General features: G+C 39.9%; 1 protein-coding gene across 4 annotated transcripts in view; it reads right to left on the reverse strand.

Annotated features, from left to right (window-relative positions):
• LOC138015574 (cyclic nucleotide-binding domain-containing protein 2-like) overlaps positions 1-14,908 on the reverse strand; it is an 83,886-nt gene that overhangs the window by 63,998 nt on the left and 4,980 nt on the right. For 2 of the 4 annotated variants that reach the window (XM_068862650.1, XM_068862652.1), the window contains exons 1-6: positions 8,554-9,777; positions 7,571-7,641; positions 6,635-6,752; positions 4,081-4,155; positions 2,980-3,071; positions 1,874-1,947 (exon numbers count right to left, since the gene is read on the reverse strand). In XM_068862650.1, the coding sequence (XP_068718751.1) occupies positions 1,874-1,947; positions 2,980-3,071; positions 4,081-4,155; positions 6,635-6,752; positions 7,571-7,641; positions 8,554-9,276 (1,153 nt within the window). In that variant the 5' untranslated portion in view covers positions 9,277-9,777. Of the gene's footprint in view, positions 1-1,873; positions 1,948-2,979; positions 3,072-4,080; positions 4,156-6,634; positions 6,753-7,570; positions 7,642-8,553; positions 9,783-12,855; positions 13,165-14,908 lie in introns of those variants that run through there. The other 2 variants (XM_068862651.1, XM_068862649.1) reach the window with 2 other exon arrangements.

The following is a 14,908-nucleotide window of genomic DNA, read 5'->3' on the forward strand; positions in this document are numbered from 1 at the left end:
CTAGGTTTGTCCGGATTTCACTGAGCACTTTTTGAACACTGTTTTACACTTCGAGCACTCTTAAGCTATTTTTGAGCAAAATGTGAGCACTTTTTGGCATTTTGGGCAACATCTGAGCTCTTTATTCTTATTTTTGGCAAGGTTGGAGCAGCGTTTTGTCTTTAAGAACAGTTTTTAGCTGGGATTTTTTTATGTTCATGGAATTGAGTAATTGCATGACCAAACAAAAACTGACTACGGCTGAAATGAGGTTGAGCCATTAGAGCAATCGAAAATCATGTCAGTCTCCAAAATTTATACGTTCTCGTTCGAAAAACATTGGTGTCTTGCTCATTTGATCACATCCAATTCATAGCCAATTCTTTCGTAAAACTAGGCATACTCAGTGTGAGCATCTTTAAGAAAATGTTACCAAATTATTAGGAATTTTTGAGCACTATTCAACCTGGGAACAGAGCCTCTCTAAGGGCGAGCAAGGAGGCTCTGCAGAAATCGTGTCGAGTCTTTTAAGTCACCGCAGCTTATTTCCCTTTCGTAAACGGTCGTTGCCATTTCTCAGAACGGTCGTTGCCATTTGAAACGGTCGATGCCATTTTTTTAGCTCTGAATTACACTCATTAGGTCTAAGAACTCAAAAGGTTGCGGTTACTGTGAGTTGTGTCTCGCTGGTCATATGAGTTAGGGTTCGGGTTAGGGTTCTTTTTATGGTGAGGGCTAAGAACCCGAGTTCTCTAATTTTGATGCAAATGCTAGCGAGCTATTCAAAATTTTAGGCTGGAAAAATCTAGTTAGCCAGCAACAAATTGCGCTGGCCACAATGGTCTATAAGTGTCTTCAGGGGCTAGCACCGGAATATCTATGTTCTAAATTTACAAACCGCGAATCTGTTTATAGTTTAAGAGACTCTGAAAGAAAGCTTAATGTTCCGTTTCCGCGGACAAATTATTATAGAAACAGCTTCAGCTATAGAGGTGCTACTGTCTGGAATAGCTTACCCCTCAAAGCGAGACAAGCAGAGTCTCTTGGGCTTTTCAAAAATCTGATTAAAGACATATTTTAGTATAAAGCACGGCATTCATGGAAAGCAGCTTTAGCATTAATATAGTTTAATTGTATTTTATTGTAATCATTTTAAAATTTTACCTTATGTAATTTAGATTTTAGCATTGTTTGTAATCTTAGCTGATGATTTTACCGTGCATAAATTAATAATAAAATATCAGTTCGAGTCTTGAAAATTTCGGACTCTTTTTTTTTCCTCCAGTTTTTCTTTTATAAATATTTTTTTTCCTTTTTTGTCTTAAATTTTGTTAATATTTTTTCTTAGTTTGTTTCTTTAAATTCTCTTTGAAGTGAAGTGTGTAGTCGAAGTGAAGTGCGTAGTTCTGAGAAATGGCAACGACCGTTTCAAATGGCAACGACCGTTTACGAAAGGGAAATTTGCGTCGCCGCAGCTTAAGTTTCTGGGCTAGTCACTCGCCACTCCGGTCAAACCGGTTTAGGCAGTTTGCGCATCATATTTTTGACAAGGCGAAGGTCAAAATCGAACCTTCAGTACGAAAATCAATCTGGCTTCTAGCAGTGCGATCGAGACTTGGCCTGGGTTTGAATCTGTCTCCAAGCAACGGCTTGAGCAAACTCGATAAAGACTTGACACCATTTCTGCAGATTCCTTTCTTTCTCGTGGAGTTAAGAAAGGCTCTGCTAGCAGGGTGAGCGCTATTCAGTTCTAATTCAAATTTCGAGCATTGCGTTTTTTTAAAAATTCCAGCACTATTTTGGGAATTTTTTTTTTTTTTTGCCATTTTCAAAACCCTCTTTTTCGCAAATTTTCTAGCACTATCGAGACAAGCCTAACTGTGACTTTGTTTACCTGTTCCAGAGAGTATGAAATAAAAATTCTCCGCTTTGTGTCCCTGTCTGATAATAACCCTCTTGGCCTCAAACCTAAAAGCAAACATTTCAAGGTACTGGTTAGCCTAGAGGACGTGTCAAATAATTCGGCTTGTAATGTTTTTCATCGTGATGTTACAATGAAAATGAAGCATACGATTAGTTTGGTTTACGTTGAAATAATTATTTGAGAAGTAAAGCGGCGCGAAGCCGTTTAGCCTCATAGTGCAACACTTTCGATTGTTTACGCACACAAAATGTGAATTCAGATGTGGAACGGGAACTGTAAGGAAAGATTTGCCTGTAGGCAAAGCACACACACTACCTGATTAGTAGAGTAGTTGTGCTTAGCAATATAAAATTAAGACTCCAATTAAGTACTTTTTTGTGTCCGCATGCCTTGCATTCACATTACCACTCGTTGAGGTTGCCATAAAAGACGATCTCGTGCCATACTCACAACCAATCGACGGTAAAATATGACTAAGCATGGATGTCGCAGCACTTGCCTCCCACTAATGTGGTCCGAGTTCGATTCCCAGACTTATTGCCACATGTGGGTTGAGTTTGTTTTGGTTCTCTACTCTGTTCCAAGAGGTTTTTCTTCGGGGGAGGGGGTACTCCGGTTTTCCCCTCTCCCCAAAAACCAGTCTACGATTTGATATGATTTGATTTGATTTGTGATTTCTGTAGTACAACCAATAGATTGTTTTCAATGACGTCACGGTGGCCATGTTGATGTCCCCAACTAATTCTCCGGGAATTGAGCTCTATTAACATGCAAACGTTTTCTTTTGTTTCGGTGGAAAAACAAGGTTACTGATCACGTAACTGAACATACTCTATTAGTCCCCCAGCGCTAAATAAAGTTGATATTGAAATAAAGTGCATTAATTATTATTTACGACTTAGTGTGCAAATGCGTAAATTTCTCGCGCTTGACGAGGGCCGCAAATATTTACTTTGCGTTATGAATAACTCATTTTTCTGCCGAATCTGTTGAGATGGTAAGTAATAAATTCGGTTGTACGGATTTAAGTATAGGCTTACCAGCCAAAAGAGATCATTCGATTATTGGGCACTCACCTTTCATACCAGCCTACAGACACTAGGCGTTTCTGCATTTTCAAAGGATATTCTCCAAAAGCAGCCACGCTGGTCTTCAGAGCGATTAGGGCCTTTGAATGAAAAAAGAAAAACTAAATTATTTTCGTACAACGTTAATTATGCACTACAAACTGTAGACCATTTGTTTTGCTTGCAAATTGTATTTTTTGGCCTGTATTAAAAAAGTAGTGGTTTTTACAAGAGAGATCTGTGCGGAAAGGGCGCCCTTGGAAAGCAAGCGGATTTGGAAAGACAGGGGTGCAATTGCCGGGGGCAATTGAGAGCAAATTGGCGTAATATCGATATTTCTTGTTTACAAGTATTGACGTCACATTCCATTTGATATTCAATTTGCCAACCACGGAACAAAAAAAGTCATGGTTTCAACAGCCAACTAGGTTCTGGTTGGCATATTAATAGACAGTGTTAGCATTGACAACGAGTACGACTACGAGAACGAGATTTTACCATTGACTATAATGCGCATGCGTTTTGCTCAGAACACGTGCTCAACTCGTTCTGGCAACTCGTTCCACGACGAGATTTCCTCAAAAACTCGAAGTGCGAGGAACGAGTTTTTGAAAGGTAAAGTTTATCTTTTGTAGCGGGTTATCTCTGCCATAGGTGTATCCCATGTTTTGAATAGCACATTAATCCTCCTTCCTTTCTGTCAACAACGTGTCAAAATTTTAAACATGAGAAGCTCTCGTGAAGTCGTACTCGTATGTCCTGCTTACACATTTTTTACAAGAACGACAACGAGTACGAGTACGAGATGGACTCGTTCTCGTACTCGTACTCGTTGTCAATGCTAACACTCTCTAATAACAATGGGTGACGTCACTAGAAACATCGCTATAGGACATCAACGAATAACAGGCAGGCTTCGAATGACCTGATTTTTTAATCGATTACTACTGATTCAATCGTACGAGAAGTGCATCACTTGTATATTAAAGATATTCATTTACATCTGTAGTGGTCAGTATATACGCGAATGTGACTCCGTTAGCTCTCCCATAGCAGTACTTGAACGTTTGATGAAATGAATAATAAGTATTCGAGTGAAAATCAACTCACCGTTTGGAGCTGCTCCTCTGTCCTAGATCCAGGGCTTAGAGACAAAATGTGAATAGCTTCCTGGCTGAGATGCACCTGTTAGAAGATGGCAAGAGTAGAGGACATCACCTTGAAAATTCAAAGTTGCACTCGATAATTTGGCCAGGTAAAGTTTGTGAACATCCACAATATACGTGGGGGAGGGGGGGGGGGACTGGTGGTTAAAAGACTTTATGTCCAAAGGAACTTTGCCGACGTCTTTGCTGCATTTTGGCAAGAGGTTTATATGATATAGTATAACCTAATTAACAAGAAGTGTCGATCTATCTCGTTTGGCCCGTTCCTCGGCCAAAAGCTTTTTCGGCCCAAAAAATAGCCATTGTCAAAACCGCAATCTGCTTATTTTCATAAGCTACTATCTTCGCATATTTTCAAGGTGACAAAAAGCAAAGATTTGTAGAGGTTGATGAATGAAAACGTCTCGTTTCTTAAGATACAAAAAAACAATTGTGATACCCGAAAAAGGCGCGAAATGGTGGCCAATTAGATTGGACCTGATGATCACAGCGCCTCTGGATTGGTTCCAATTCAAGCATGCGCAGTCGCACGAGTGGTTGCTTGTACTTAATACAAAATCATGGATCGGGACCTGGAATGCCGCCACGTTTTTTTTGTCCCGCTAACAATCTAGCAGTGGCTGCTCTAAAATTCGATACTGCCATAAGCCGATGTGTCTCATTCCATCGCAGATCAAGATCTTTGAGTTATGGACATTTGATTTGGCTCATTAACAAAAGAAATTGCTTATGGAAGGTCGGACGACGGTAAACGGAGAAGAAAAGGGGGGACAGCTTAAGAGTAGAGTGATCAGTATGTAAATTCTCTTCAAAATTTCGATGAAATGTCAGTCAGACAGGTATTGAGAATAAAGATTATTATCAGCATAAGAGGTGTGATCTTGATACAAAGCCAAATTCTCATGTCTACCCAAATATGACCTCTATCATGCTATCGTAGATATTCTTGTTCTTTTGCCATTCAAGTTTGATAAAAAAAACAACAGACAAACAGTAGTGACAAACATAGTAAAACGCATGTTAAAAGCTTGACGTTTCGAAGGCTACAACATTCATATTCAGAAGCAATATTCTGTTAGATTTTCTCTTTACATAGTTTCGTATTTCCTAACGGAATATTGCTTCTGAAGATGAATGTTGTAGCATTCGAAACGTCAACTGAAGATATTAAAATGCGTTCTACGGTGCTAGCTGGGAGAATGAACGTTTCGATTGTGAGAATGAAACGGCTTGGAATTTAGACCTTGAACTGTCAATGAAAACGTTGATTAATGGATTGTAAACCTGTCAATAAATCTGGTGACACTGAAAGTCACAAAAACAAGCCTTAAAGTAATTTCTTAGTATTGCATTGCGCATCCCTACAGCGCACGATTTTCGCGTCATTAGCGCGCGAACATGAGTACGTGCGCGTACAAAACTTAAGAGATTTCCCTCAAATTAAGCCGGATGGCGAAATAAATGCTCCTTTTCTCTCAAACGAGCAAGGTGACCCCCGATTTTTTTTCAGGTATTTGCTAAGAACAGTCTAATAAAGAACATATTTGAAGAAGAAAAAAAGTTTAATAATAGAACATGAATTTTTTTGGAAAACAGTTCCGTACTGAGTGTATTTTGGCCAAGGCGACGACTTCAAGCTAGCCACGGAACTGTCCCAAAAAGCAGGCAATCAAAAACGGCGTAAATGAAGCAATACTGCTTATGTGAATAAAATAAGCTTTATTTTCAAAATAAAATTTTGTGTCTTTCAAGTAACCAAGACTTCATTCTATATGAAGTTGATTCGAATTTTTAACGCGCAACCAGTAAAAATAACCCATTTTAAGAGCCTTCTGACGCGTAAATAAGCCGCATGGTGACCCCATTTTTTCATTGCATTTTTTAATGTTCATATCATGAATGTTAATTATGCCAATTTTCCGAAAATGTTTGATAGTAGAACAATTTCAAGGCAATTACCTTAATTGCGAGTTTGATGTTTCTTCGAAAAAAGACTCGAAACATGGGTAGCACTGATGGCGCAGTTGTGAGAGCACTCGCCTCCCACCAATTCGTGGCCTGAGTTCGATTCCCAGAATTGGCGTCACAAATGAGTTGCGTCTGTTCGTTCTCTACTGTGCCTCGAGGGGTTTTTCTCCGGGTACTCCGGCTTTCCCCTCTCCTCAAAAACCAACCTACCATTTGCACGTTTCACATTTCAACAAGCTGTGTAGCTCCGAGGTGACACGTGGTCAAATAAAAATAGGATAAGGCCGCCTTCCATTTGACAGAACTGACCGGCTAGTCCAGGCATTTGGAAGGACTAACCCTACAACGCCTTCACTTGAATTAAAACACTTTGAGGATGACATATACTCCTCCAGAAGAATGAGAGGGATAATCACGCAAATGATCCCTCAAATTGTTGCATTTTCTTTGCAAAATGAAGGGCCGGCCAGTTCTGACAACAGGAAAGAGCCCTAAGTATCAGTTCTTCTCACCAACACGACCTAGCTCACCTCGCGCTGAGCTTTGAAATGATTTGGATCAAACACCATTCCATCGCAGTCTACCCAAGCTCCGGACTCACCGTCCAATTCAGCAAACACGTTTGAAGAGTTTTGCGAACGGTATTTCCTGCAAAAAAAATACACAAAATTGTAAACGGTTATGAACCCAGGACTCATGTCATAATTAAGAGAAGTTCGATCGTCCCTGTGAGTGTAGTCCAAAGATGGTCTGTTTGGGATGACATTGACTGCCCTTTCGACAACACTAGCGGAAGTCATCTTCAGACCCTTGACGCCGGACGGTCGTACTTCACTTAATTAACCCAAAAATGTTGATAGTCCATCTTAGATGAATACAATTAAAGACAAAAAAAAAACAGAGAAAGGTACCAAATTCACATCATAAACATATCCTGCAAAACAATTCCGAAATTTAAAATCTCTGGCAAATTTCAGCGAATAAAATTATCTGGTGCGCAGAATGAGAATTGATACACGTCATTGAGAAAGGTTAGGAGGTTTTGAATGTGTCCCTTCGAGGATCCCAATTTTTCTGGAAAAACTCTTCTAAATATTAATCTTGACCACGACTCTTTACTGGCAATCAGATCTCAGAGCGAAAAGTGTATTGAAAAGAAACACCATTTCCGACTTCCTAGCTTTTGAGGTGGGCGACATACAAAGCGGTAATGGCGTCAAAAGCCGGAAATGACGTTTTGCTGTTGAGTTCGACGTCATTGAATACGTTTCTTCCATTGTCTCCTTAGTTGCAGATGAAGAATTCTCATCAGGCCAGAACGGCAGTGCAAAAATCCCTGTCATTGGATAAGTTGTGAAGTTTAAACTCTGTCCTTAAATGGAAAGCAACAGGCTAAAAACAAAGAATAAAGCATGAACGCAAATTAAATGGAAGTGAAACATGTAGAATTCTATGTTGCATGCTACCTGTCCAAGGACGTTTTCATCTTCAGCAGAAAACTCAAAAGCTGAACGATCTTGCGAAATCGCTCGATTGGCTGTTGAAAAAAAAAATCATTTTATGTTGAAAAAAAAAGCATAGATCAATAACTCAACGATCAGAAAAATATTTTTCATCTACTGCAAGAAAAAAATGAAAAACAAACCAGGGCACATTAAGCTGGGATCAACCATCATTCGTTGATCCAACTTTACAAAAAACACGTCTTTGAATTCGACGCATGGCCTCTGTATATTGATGATTAAAAAATATTGAATGATAATTAAAAACTAAAGATATTTTTCCAGCAAATATACACGGCCAAAAGGCAACCATTTTTGCTCAGACTGGTAGGTCTTTCAATGTTACTTGTGTGGTCAGAATTTAGTAATCATCAGAGAAGTGAGAAATCCATTTACAGATCGATATGTCGCCTCCGAGCCAATTCACATTCACATTATTCAGGGGCACCCAACGAGAATATAGTTCAAAACCACTTAAACAGCATTGTTAAACGTATTTTAGTATTTAAGCGGTAGATATAGGCATATTTTTATCCCCTAGAAATTTTTCATCTGTTCGGATTTCCTAGCTGAAAGTCTAGTGACCCGAAAATTATAGGGATCAAAACTTACCTTTTCGAAACTTTTAGCCAGAAAAAAGGCTCCCGAAGATTCTAGGTGACCTTTTTAGGGTAGAAGTCCGTTAAAAATGGGCAATTATACCATTTTGCGGACGTTCGAAAATCCTAGGAGAGGCAGGCAAGCAAGAAATTTTAAAACAAATGTTCCGAAAATTCTAGATCTCAAATCGTCTTCCGAACAGATATTTTCCGAAAATTGACGTTGGGTGCCCCTGATTATTTAATACACCGTGAAGAGAACAAGGCATTATTCATCAGACGTGCTGCTTGTGTTTCATGGCCATTGATACAAAGGACAATCAATCATAATCAACCACAGCAACGCACCGTTATCCTTGCAAAAATATTTTCTTCAGCATCACTCTTATCCGAATTTTCTTCCCCTTTGGAATCTACAACCGATTCATCTACAGCTTCTGTAATTGCATCCGTTTTTACGGCCGAAGGAAGTCTTAATTTTGCTCTTCGATTTTTGCTTTTAACTTTACTCATCGGCACTCTGGCTTTCGCGATGTCTGAAACGATTGCACTGCAGTTCTGCGCCCTTTTACGTATGTTATTAACAGACAAATATTCCCCCAGGTAGCTGGCCGGAAGTGAAGCACGCCTAATAAACGCAGGTTTTCCGCCCTGCAATGAGGGTTCGTTAGAAAAACCCTTGTGCTCGAGTTGGGGTTTATTTGTCAGTGATAAGTTTCTTTCGTTGTTCAAAGCAACGACCGTGTCTCCTCTTAGTTCACTGTCCAGATGAGACATCCTCTTCTGAAGCATCGATTGTCTTTGTTCGAGACTTACACCGTTTGGAAGACCAACGATACCGAAAGAAGAATGAGATGTAGAAACATAACGAGAAATATGTCGAGTTCCCCGTGAGCCAAATTCTCTATCAATTCGAGGGATGTTCAATAATTGGAAATCACTGATGTCGTTATCTTCTGCCTGGTCTTGAGAGGACGATTCCGTAGTCACAGCTGTGTGATTCCGGCAGTTTTTGATACTTTCAATGATTTTCTTTCCCGAGTCCGAGTCTTTGCCCAAAATACTCGCCATTCTGTGTTGGAAACAACAGCTCTTTAATCTTCTCCTCTCTAGCGATCCGTCACCGTGACTACTGTAGGAAAGCAAACTCGGCTGTGAGTTGTATTAGAACCGTTCCGTCGCCTTATTCTCCAGAATTTACCTCTTCAACTCTCCTCAAACGATAGTTTCTTTGGTCCTTGACGCACAAAATAAGCTGTTTTTGCGCCCTGATTCATGTTCATCCTAATGTATCCTACCACTTGGCAACATCCACTAATATATTTTTGACTACGCGTTAATGACTCCGAACGGCAGTGCAAAAAGCATTAAAAAACCAATGCGCCCAAAACCACGAAATTTGAAGTCTGGAACAAATGACAACGAACTTCAAGAGCTGCATGTGGCGGTTTGCGACTAATTAATCTTGTTGGGAATCTTTCACGGTCGTTCAGGAGGATGGTATCTCATTGACTCGGAAATACGTAAGAAAACAAGCTTACATGAGAGCCAAAGAGCAAACATAATTTGCTCTGCATGCGTACTTTGCATGCGTGCACTTTGTTCATGAGCATTAAAGACAAAGGATTCGCCCTCCTTGAATAAATAGAGCGCATACCAACCTCACCGCATTTGTCGGGCACGTCGACCGTTTAGGTATAAATTTAACTTTTAACTAATTGTCGGATTGACATTCTCTGGTTGTATGGCAAAATTTAATGGGATTTAAATCACTTCATCAATCGAATTGTCTCATAACTATGCTTTCAAGTGAGTCCACAACGAACTTTTTCTTCATTATCTTTGAAAGCTGGTGTATTCCAAAATTTCTCGAAATTGTGTCCTCAGGGTTGTCACGTACTTGTAATCTTCTTTGTGCATATTTATTTGCAGCTTTTCTATTTTCCGAAGTCTTACTGAATTTGATCTCAGTCGAGTTTCTGTGCCCAAGCCTGATATCGTTATATCATGCATTTCATTGCTATATTCCAAATGCATTAATTATTGTTTTTGGTCATTATTTATATTGCACTAGCCATTTTTGATCTCAACAAGATCTAATCAAATGAACCTCTGCATGCATTCCAATTGCCACAAAAGATAAGAAAAAGCTGAGAAAGCAAGACAAAGCCGGAATCCTGGCCACAGAGGGCGAAATCAAAAACTCCTGTTTCTTTCAAGAGTCTCTCGTATAACACATATTGTTTTAAGTTTTGTTTGTCTGGTTTGGTTTCAATAATAAGCTAAGAACAAAACCAAATTACGCTCATAGCTAAGAAATGCCTGGGGACATTGTGTGTATATATTAGCAAACAAAGGAATTATTTAAATGCAGTCGAGCACTCTCGAGTGACGACCCCTAAAGATTGTTGTGAGCATATTAATAGTTTCACGGTGACTAGAGCAATAATTAACTAGTCCGCCCCCGCTATTAAAAGCTTCATTTAGAGGCATTGACCACCTGGGAAGTTCTATTTAGAGCTCTGAGACCGGAAAAAGTGGTAACATTTGCTGCAAAACAGGAACAACTTGAGTGGATAACGGCCAACAGAAATACAGTATTCAGGTCATACGAATTTAAATCGCTTGAGACTTGACAGCCACTGGAGGACGTTATCTGAAAAAGTGACTTCGCAGTATTGTACCACTTCGAGCTCGGCCTGTTAGACTTATAACAAATTTCTGAGTGAACCGTGGCATGAACAGCATGGACGTTTAGAGAGAAAACTTGAAAATTCACTTTCGTGTGCTCTCACGGTCCTCCACTGAATCTCATTTCATCAGTGGTAATAGGACAGTGACCGAAACAGAACAAAGGTAAAGAAATGTGCCAAAACACACCTAGCCGAACTGTTGTTTCTATGTATTAAACTTGTTGTTTGGTGGCGTTTTCGTGGCCATGCTCTCAAGCACCCTAATCATGCAAATACCGATACGGACTAAAGCTCGGTTTTCACTAGTGACGCAAGCACATGCGCGAGCATAAACGCAAGCACGAGAGATTGGTGTCAAGTGAAAGCTACTTCCATTTTTTTTTCTTACAAACGCGGCACTACGATTGAAATCTTGAACGGGTCTTTTTCCTTGGACGAACATCACAGCTTCTGTTGTGCTTGCGTTTCATCCCGTTTTCACACAAAGCAAGCGAACATAAACATAAGCGCACACACAAGAAAACCAGGCTTAATTTTAGCAGACTTCTACACAGACGCAAACTACTTCTGAAAATACAATCCGCCCACCCATCATTTATATCAAGAACTACTCCTCCGAGTTTCTCAACTATTTCCCAAAGGACACAAATAAGTAACACCAATATTTCACATTCGGCGGATATCCATTTTAATTACCAAAACAGATTCCTCCTTAATATCAGGAAGGATTACCTTTTTAGCGAACGTTGGCCGTGTAGCACTTATATTTCAACAGACTTAACTGATTAGAGTATAATGTGAAGTGCTAGGTTTCTACCCCATATGAACCATGTGAGCGTTAGCCCGATGGAAATGGACCCACACAAGGGCAGTGAAGAACTCTGACCAGGGAGGGAATTGAACCCGCGACCTTCGGGTTAGATCACCGCTGCTTCAAATATAAGTGCTACGTGGGTTCAATTCCCACCTTGGTCAGAGTTGTTCTCTGTCCTTGTGTGGGCCCATTTCCATCAGTAGGGCTAACGCTCACATGGTTCATATGGGGTAGAAACTTAGCACTTCACATTACACTCTAATCAGTTAAGTCTACTCCTTAATATGTTTCATTATCATGGTTTTAACGTTATTCTTTATTATGTAAATTCCGTCGTCATCGCCTTGACTTCATTTTGTGCCCTCTGTTTCCACCCCTGGAAATCAGAACAATCCTGCCTCTTTTAGTGCAATTTCATGTGTTTCAGGCTAAATGATCGCATTTATTGGCCATCGTCTTCGTTCTGCCGTGCGCGTATTCAAGTCCAAATACCACGAAAGGCGAACTGATCATCCAATAAAAACTAGAGTCATTGTCTTTGTTTAGGCGGCACAAAGCGTTTGTATAGCTCGCCCGTGAGGAAGCCATCACTGATTTAGTTTTTCCCTTGCTGATTGGTCGATCAGGGAAGCGAAAAAGCTTTCGGCAGTAACCAATCGCAGCCAAAACTCAAATGAAGCCTACAAGTTGTTTTTCATTTTCACACGACGCCACGGCAGCGATTTTGCCGAAATTTTAATCACTTGACATCATTTGGTTGTACATTTGCTGGTAAGCAATGGCATTGATTGTTTCTTTAGTGCGCAAACGAGGCCATGTTACGAAACAGGGCCACACTTGTTCAAATCCCGATTAAGCTAATCCTGGATCATTAAAAACTTAAATTTCAGTTTGTTTTCTGGGAAAAAAAAATTCTACCGGTTTTTAGTCTTCCCTTCAGCATAAAATTACAAGATTAAGGCTTTTTCGATGTAAATCGGCTTTCAAAAAACTGTGCCCAGGTCGATTCATGTTCACACATCAAGAACCACTTCCCTTGTTCCCATCAAGGAAAGAACATAGCTGATAGTGTGAGTGAAAACCAATAATAATTTTTACACCACCAACATGCACTTTGTGGTTGCGCAATTAGTTAGTACGTACCTCTTTATTTGTCAATGATTCGCGAGGAAACGACACTTTTCGATAGGAACCAAATATGGAAAGCTTGCGCTGCATAAGCGAGCTGGCAAAGTCTTCTTCTTTTTTCTTTTTGGCTTTTTGTGCTACGTCCTCAACTTCTCTTAGTCTCTGCAGCTCTTCTTCTTCCTGCGCACGCGCCATTCTGTTGATTTTCCTGCTTAATTTCCTTGATCTCTCGCTCGTTGCATCCATGAGCTTGCTAGCGATTCCGGAGAAGGAGGCCTGACGCTGCATGCGTCGAGATGACGTCTTAAACATTGCGTTTGCTGACTGGTAAAATCGAAAAAATGTAAGTCTTTATCAGGATTCTGCTGTGTAGAGCATCGACCTCATGTTCTGCTTTAATTAAAATAACCTAAAGCTGGGCATAGAACCACCTATCTTGAAGTCGATATTTCGAAGAATGAACCTCCACACCACAACATCCTGAACCCCATGCAGCCTCGTTCCCAGGAAAAGGCCCTGGGAACGAGGTTGAACCCCAAGTTATGATTAAAATCTTGTTTGTCTGAGGTACCGTTAAACCAAATAAGGGAGACGACAATGGTACCTCTTTAAAATCATTTATCTCTGTGCTAACTCTCATCAGCTTCTTTTGTTCGTCCACCAGAAGTCGTACTTTTCTCTATTGTTATTGGTGTCTCTAGAAATTGGTTGGAAATGATGGATCATTAACCTATAAGGTACGAATGTCTCAATTTTCACGCATCTTTGTTCCCGCGTGTTACAAATAACTAAAAAAGAGAGCGAAGCTGTACATGTTCACGGTCGACATTTTTTGATTTGAATTCCAAAACAAACTTGCAACTCTGAAATGCTTTTGTCTTCGGCAGGCGTTTTGCAGGGAATCATTTGTATCCAATTGTAGATATTACATCAGTCAATGCCGATATGGAAATCATGTTCACGGTCAAAGACAGATATGCTCTGGGAATTGAAAACTATTCTTATGCAAACGCTTTCCTTTGTATCCGTCAAGGGAAATTAAACTTCGCTGCTAATGGTGTGAGAGGAAACCAAGAATTCTTATTACACCGCCGATAAGCGCTCGATTACGTTGCACAGTTACGTACGGCGTGTCGCCATCCGCCTTATCTTTCTTTGTGATAACAGATTCCATGCTATTTCATTATTTTTCTCTTTTAATCTTTTGCCAATCGATATGCTCTACTTTAAGGACGGTGCCTACTATTGTTATTGCACATTCTTTCTGCGTATATCGAGATACTCGGATTTCCTATCGGCGGTGCTTATTAATACAGTGATATTTTTGCGCGGCTCAAAACTATGCGAAGAAAGTAGAACTTAGCAAGTGCTCTTGGTATCCAAAAAGAGAATTGGGGGTAACCATGAATTTTTCAGAGATAATTAAGCTTCAATTTGGCAAAGAACGCCATACATTGCTTTGTATTTTAAAGCTTTCTGCAAATATTGTTGAGTAGTTATCTTCTTTTTGGATTTCAATAACACTTGTTAAGATCTGCCTTTCCCACATATTTTGTAAACCGCGCAAAAATACCTTTGAATTAGTAGGCACCGTCCTTAAAACAGTATCCAGCCTAATGCACGGTATCTCTATTCAAAAACATTTTAATTTCTCATCCAGCGTTCACAAACACAATAATCGTTCCTCTGCTATGGGTAACTTTTACGTCATTGAAGCGCGACTTTACTTACAGTTTAAGTCTTTTACTAACTTTGGAACTAGATTAAGAATTTATCCTGACTGGTATTCACGTACGTCTAGGTTTTGACAAAAAGGCCTTTAAAATGTCTAGTTTCTAGTCCCCCCCCACCCCTTCCTCCAGGAGCTCGGTCACTATATGTAACATTTTCCTCCTGATTTGCATTTATTTGTAAGGTAAAATTACATTTTACATCAATAGCAGTGACCAACACTTCAGAAGAGACTTCCTGTCACTTTAATTTCACAGATTTCCAAATCTTGATCTTTTTCTTCGGGAAACTGTAGTAAGCCACCTTAAGAAATGATGACGGCAATGGAAACAACACC

The sequence above is a fragment of the Montipora capricornis genome, chromosome 9, assembly GCF_036669925.1.
Source record: "Montipora capricornis isolate CH-2021 chromosome 9, ASM3666992v2, whole genome shotgun sequence".
Lineage (NCBI taxonomy): Eukaryota > Metazoa > Cnidaria > Anthozoa > Scleractinia > Acroporidae > Montipora > Montipora capricornis.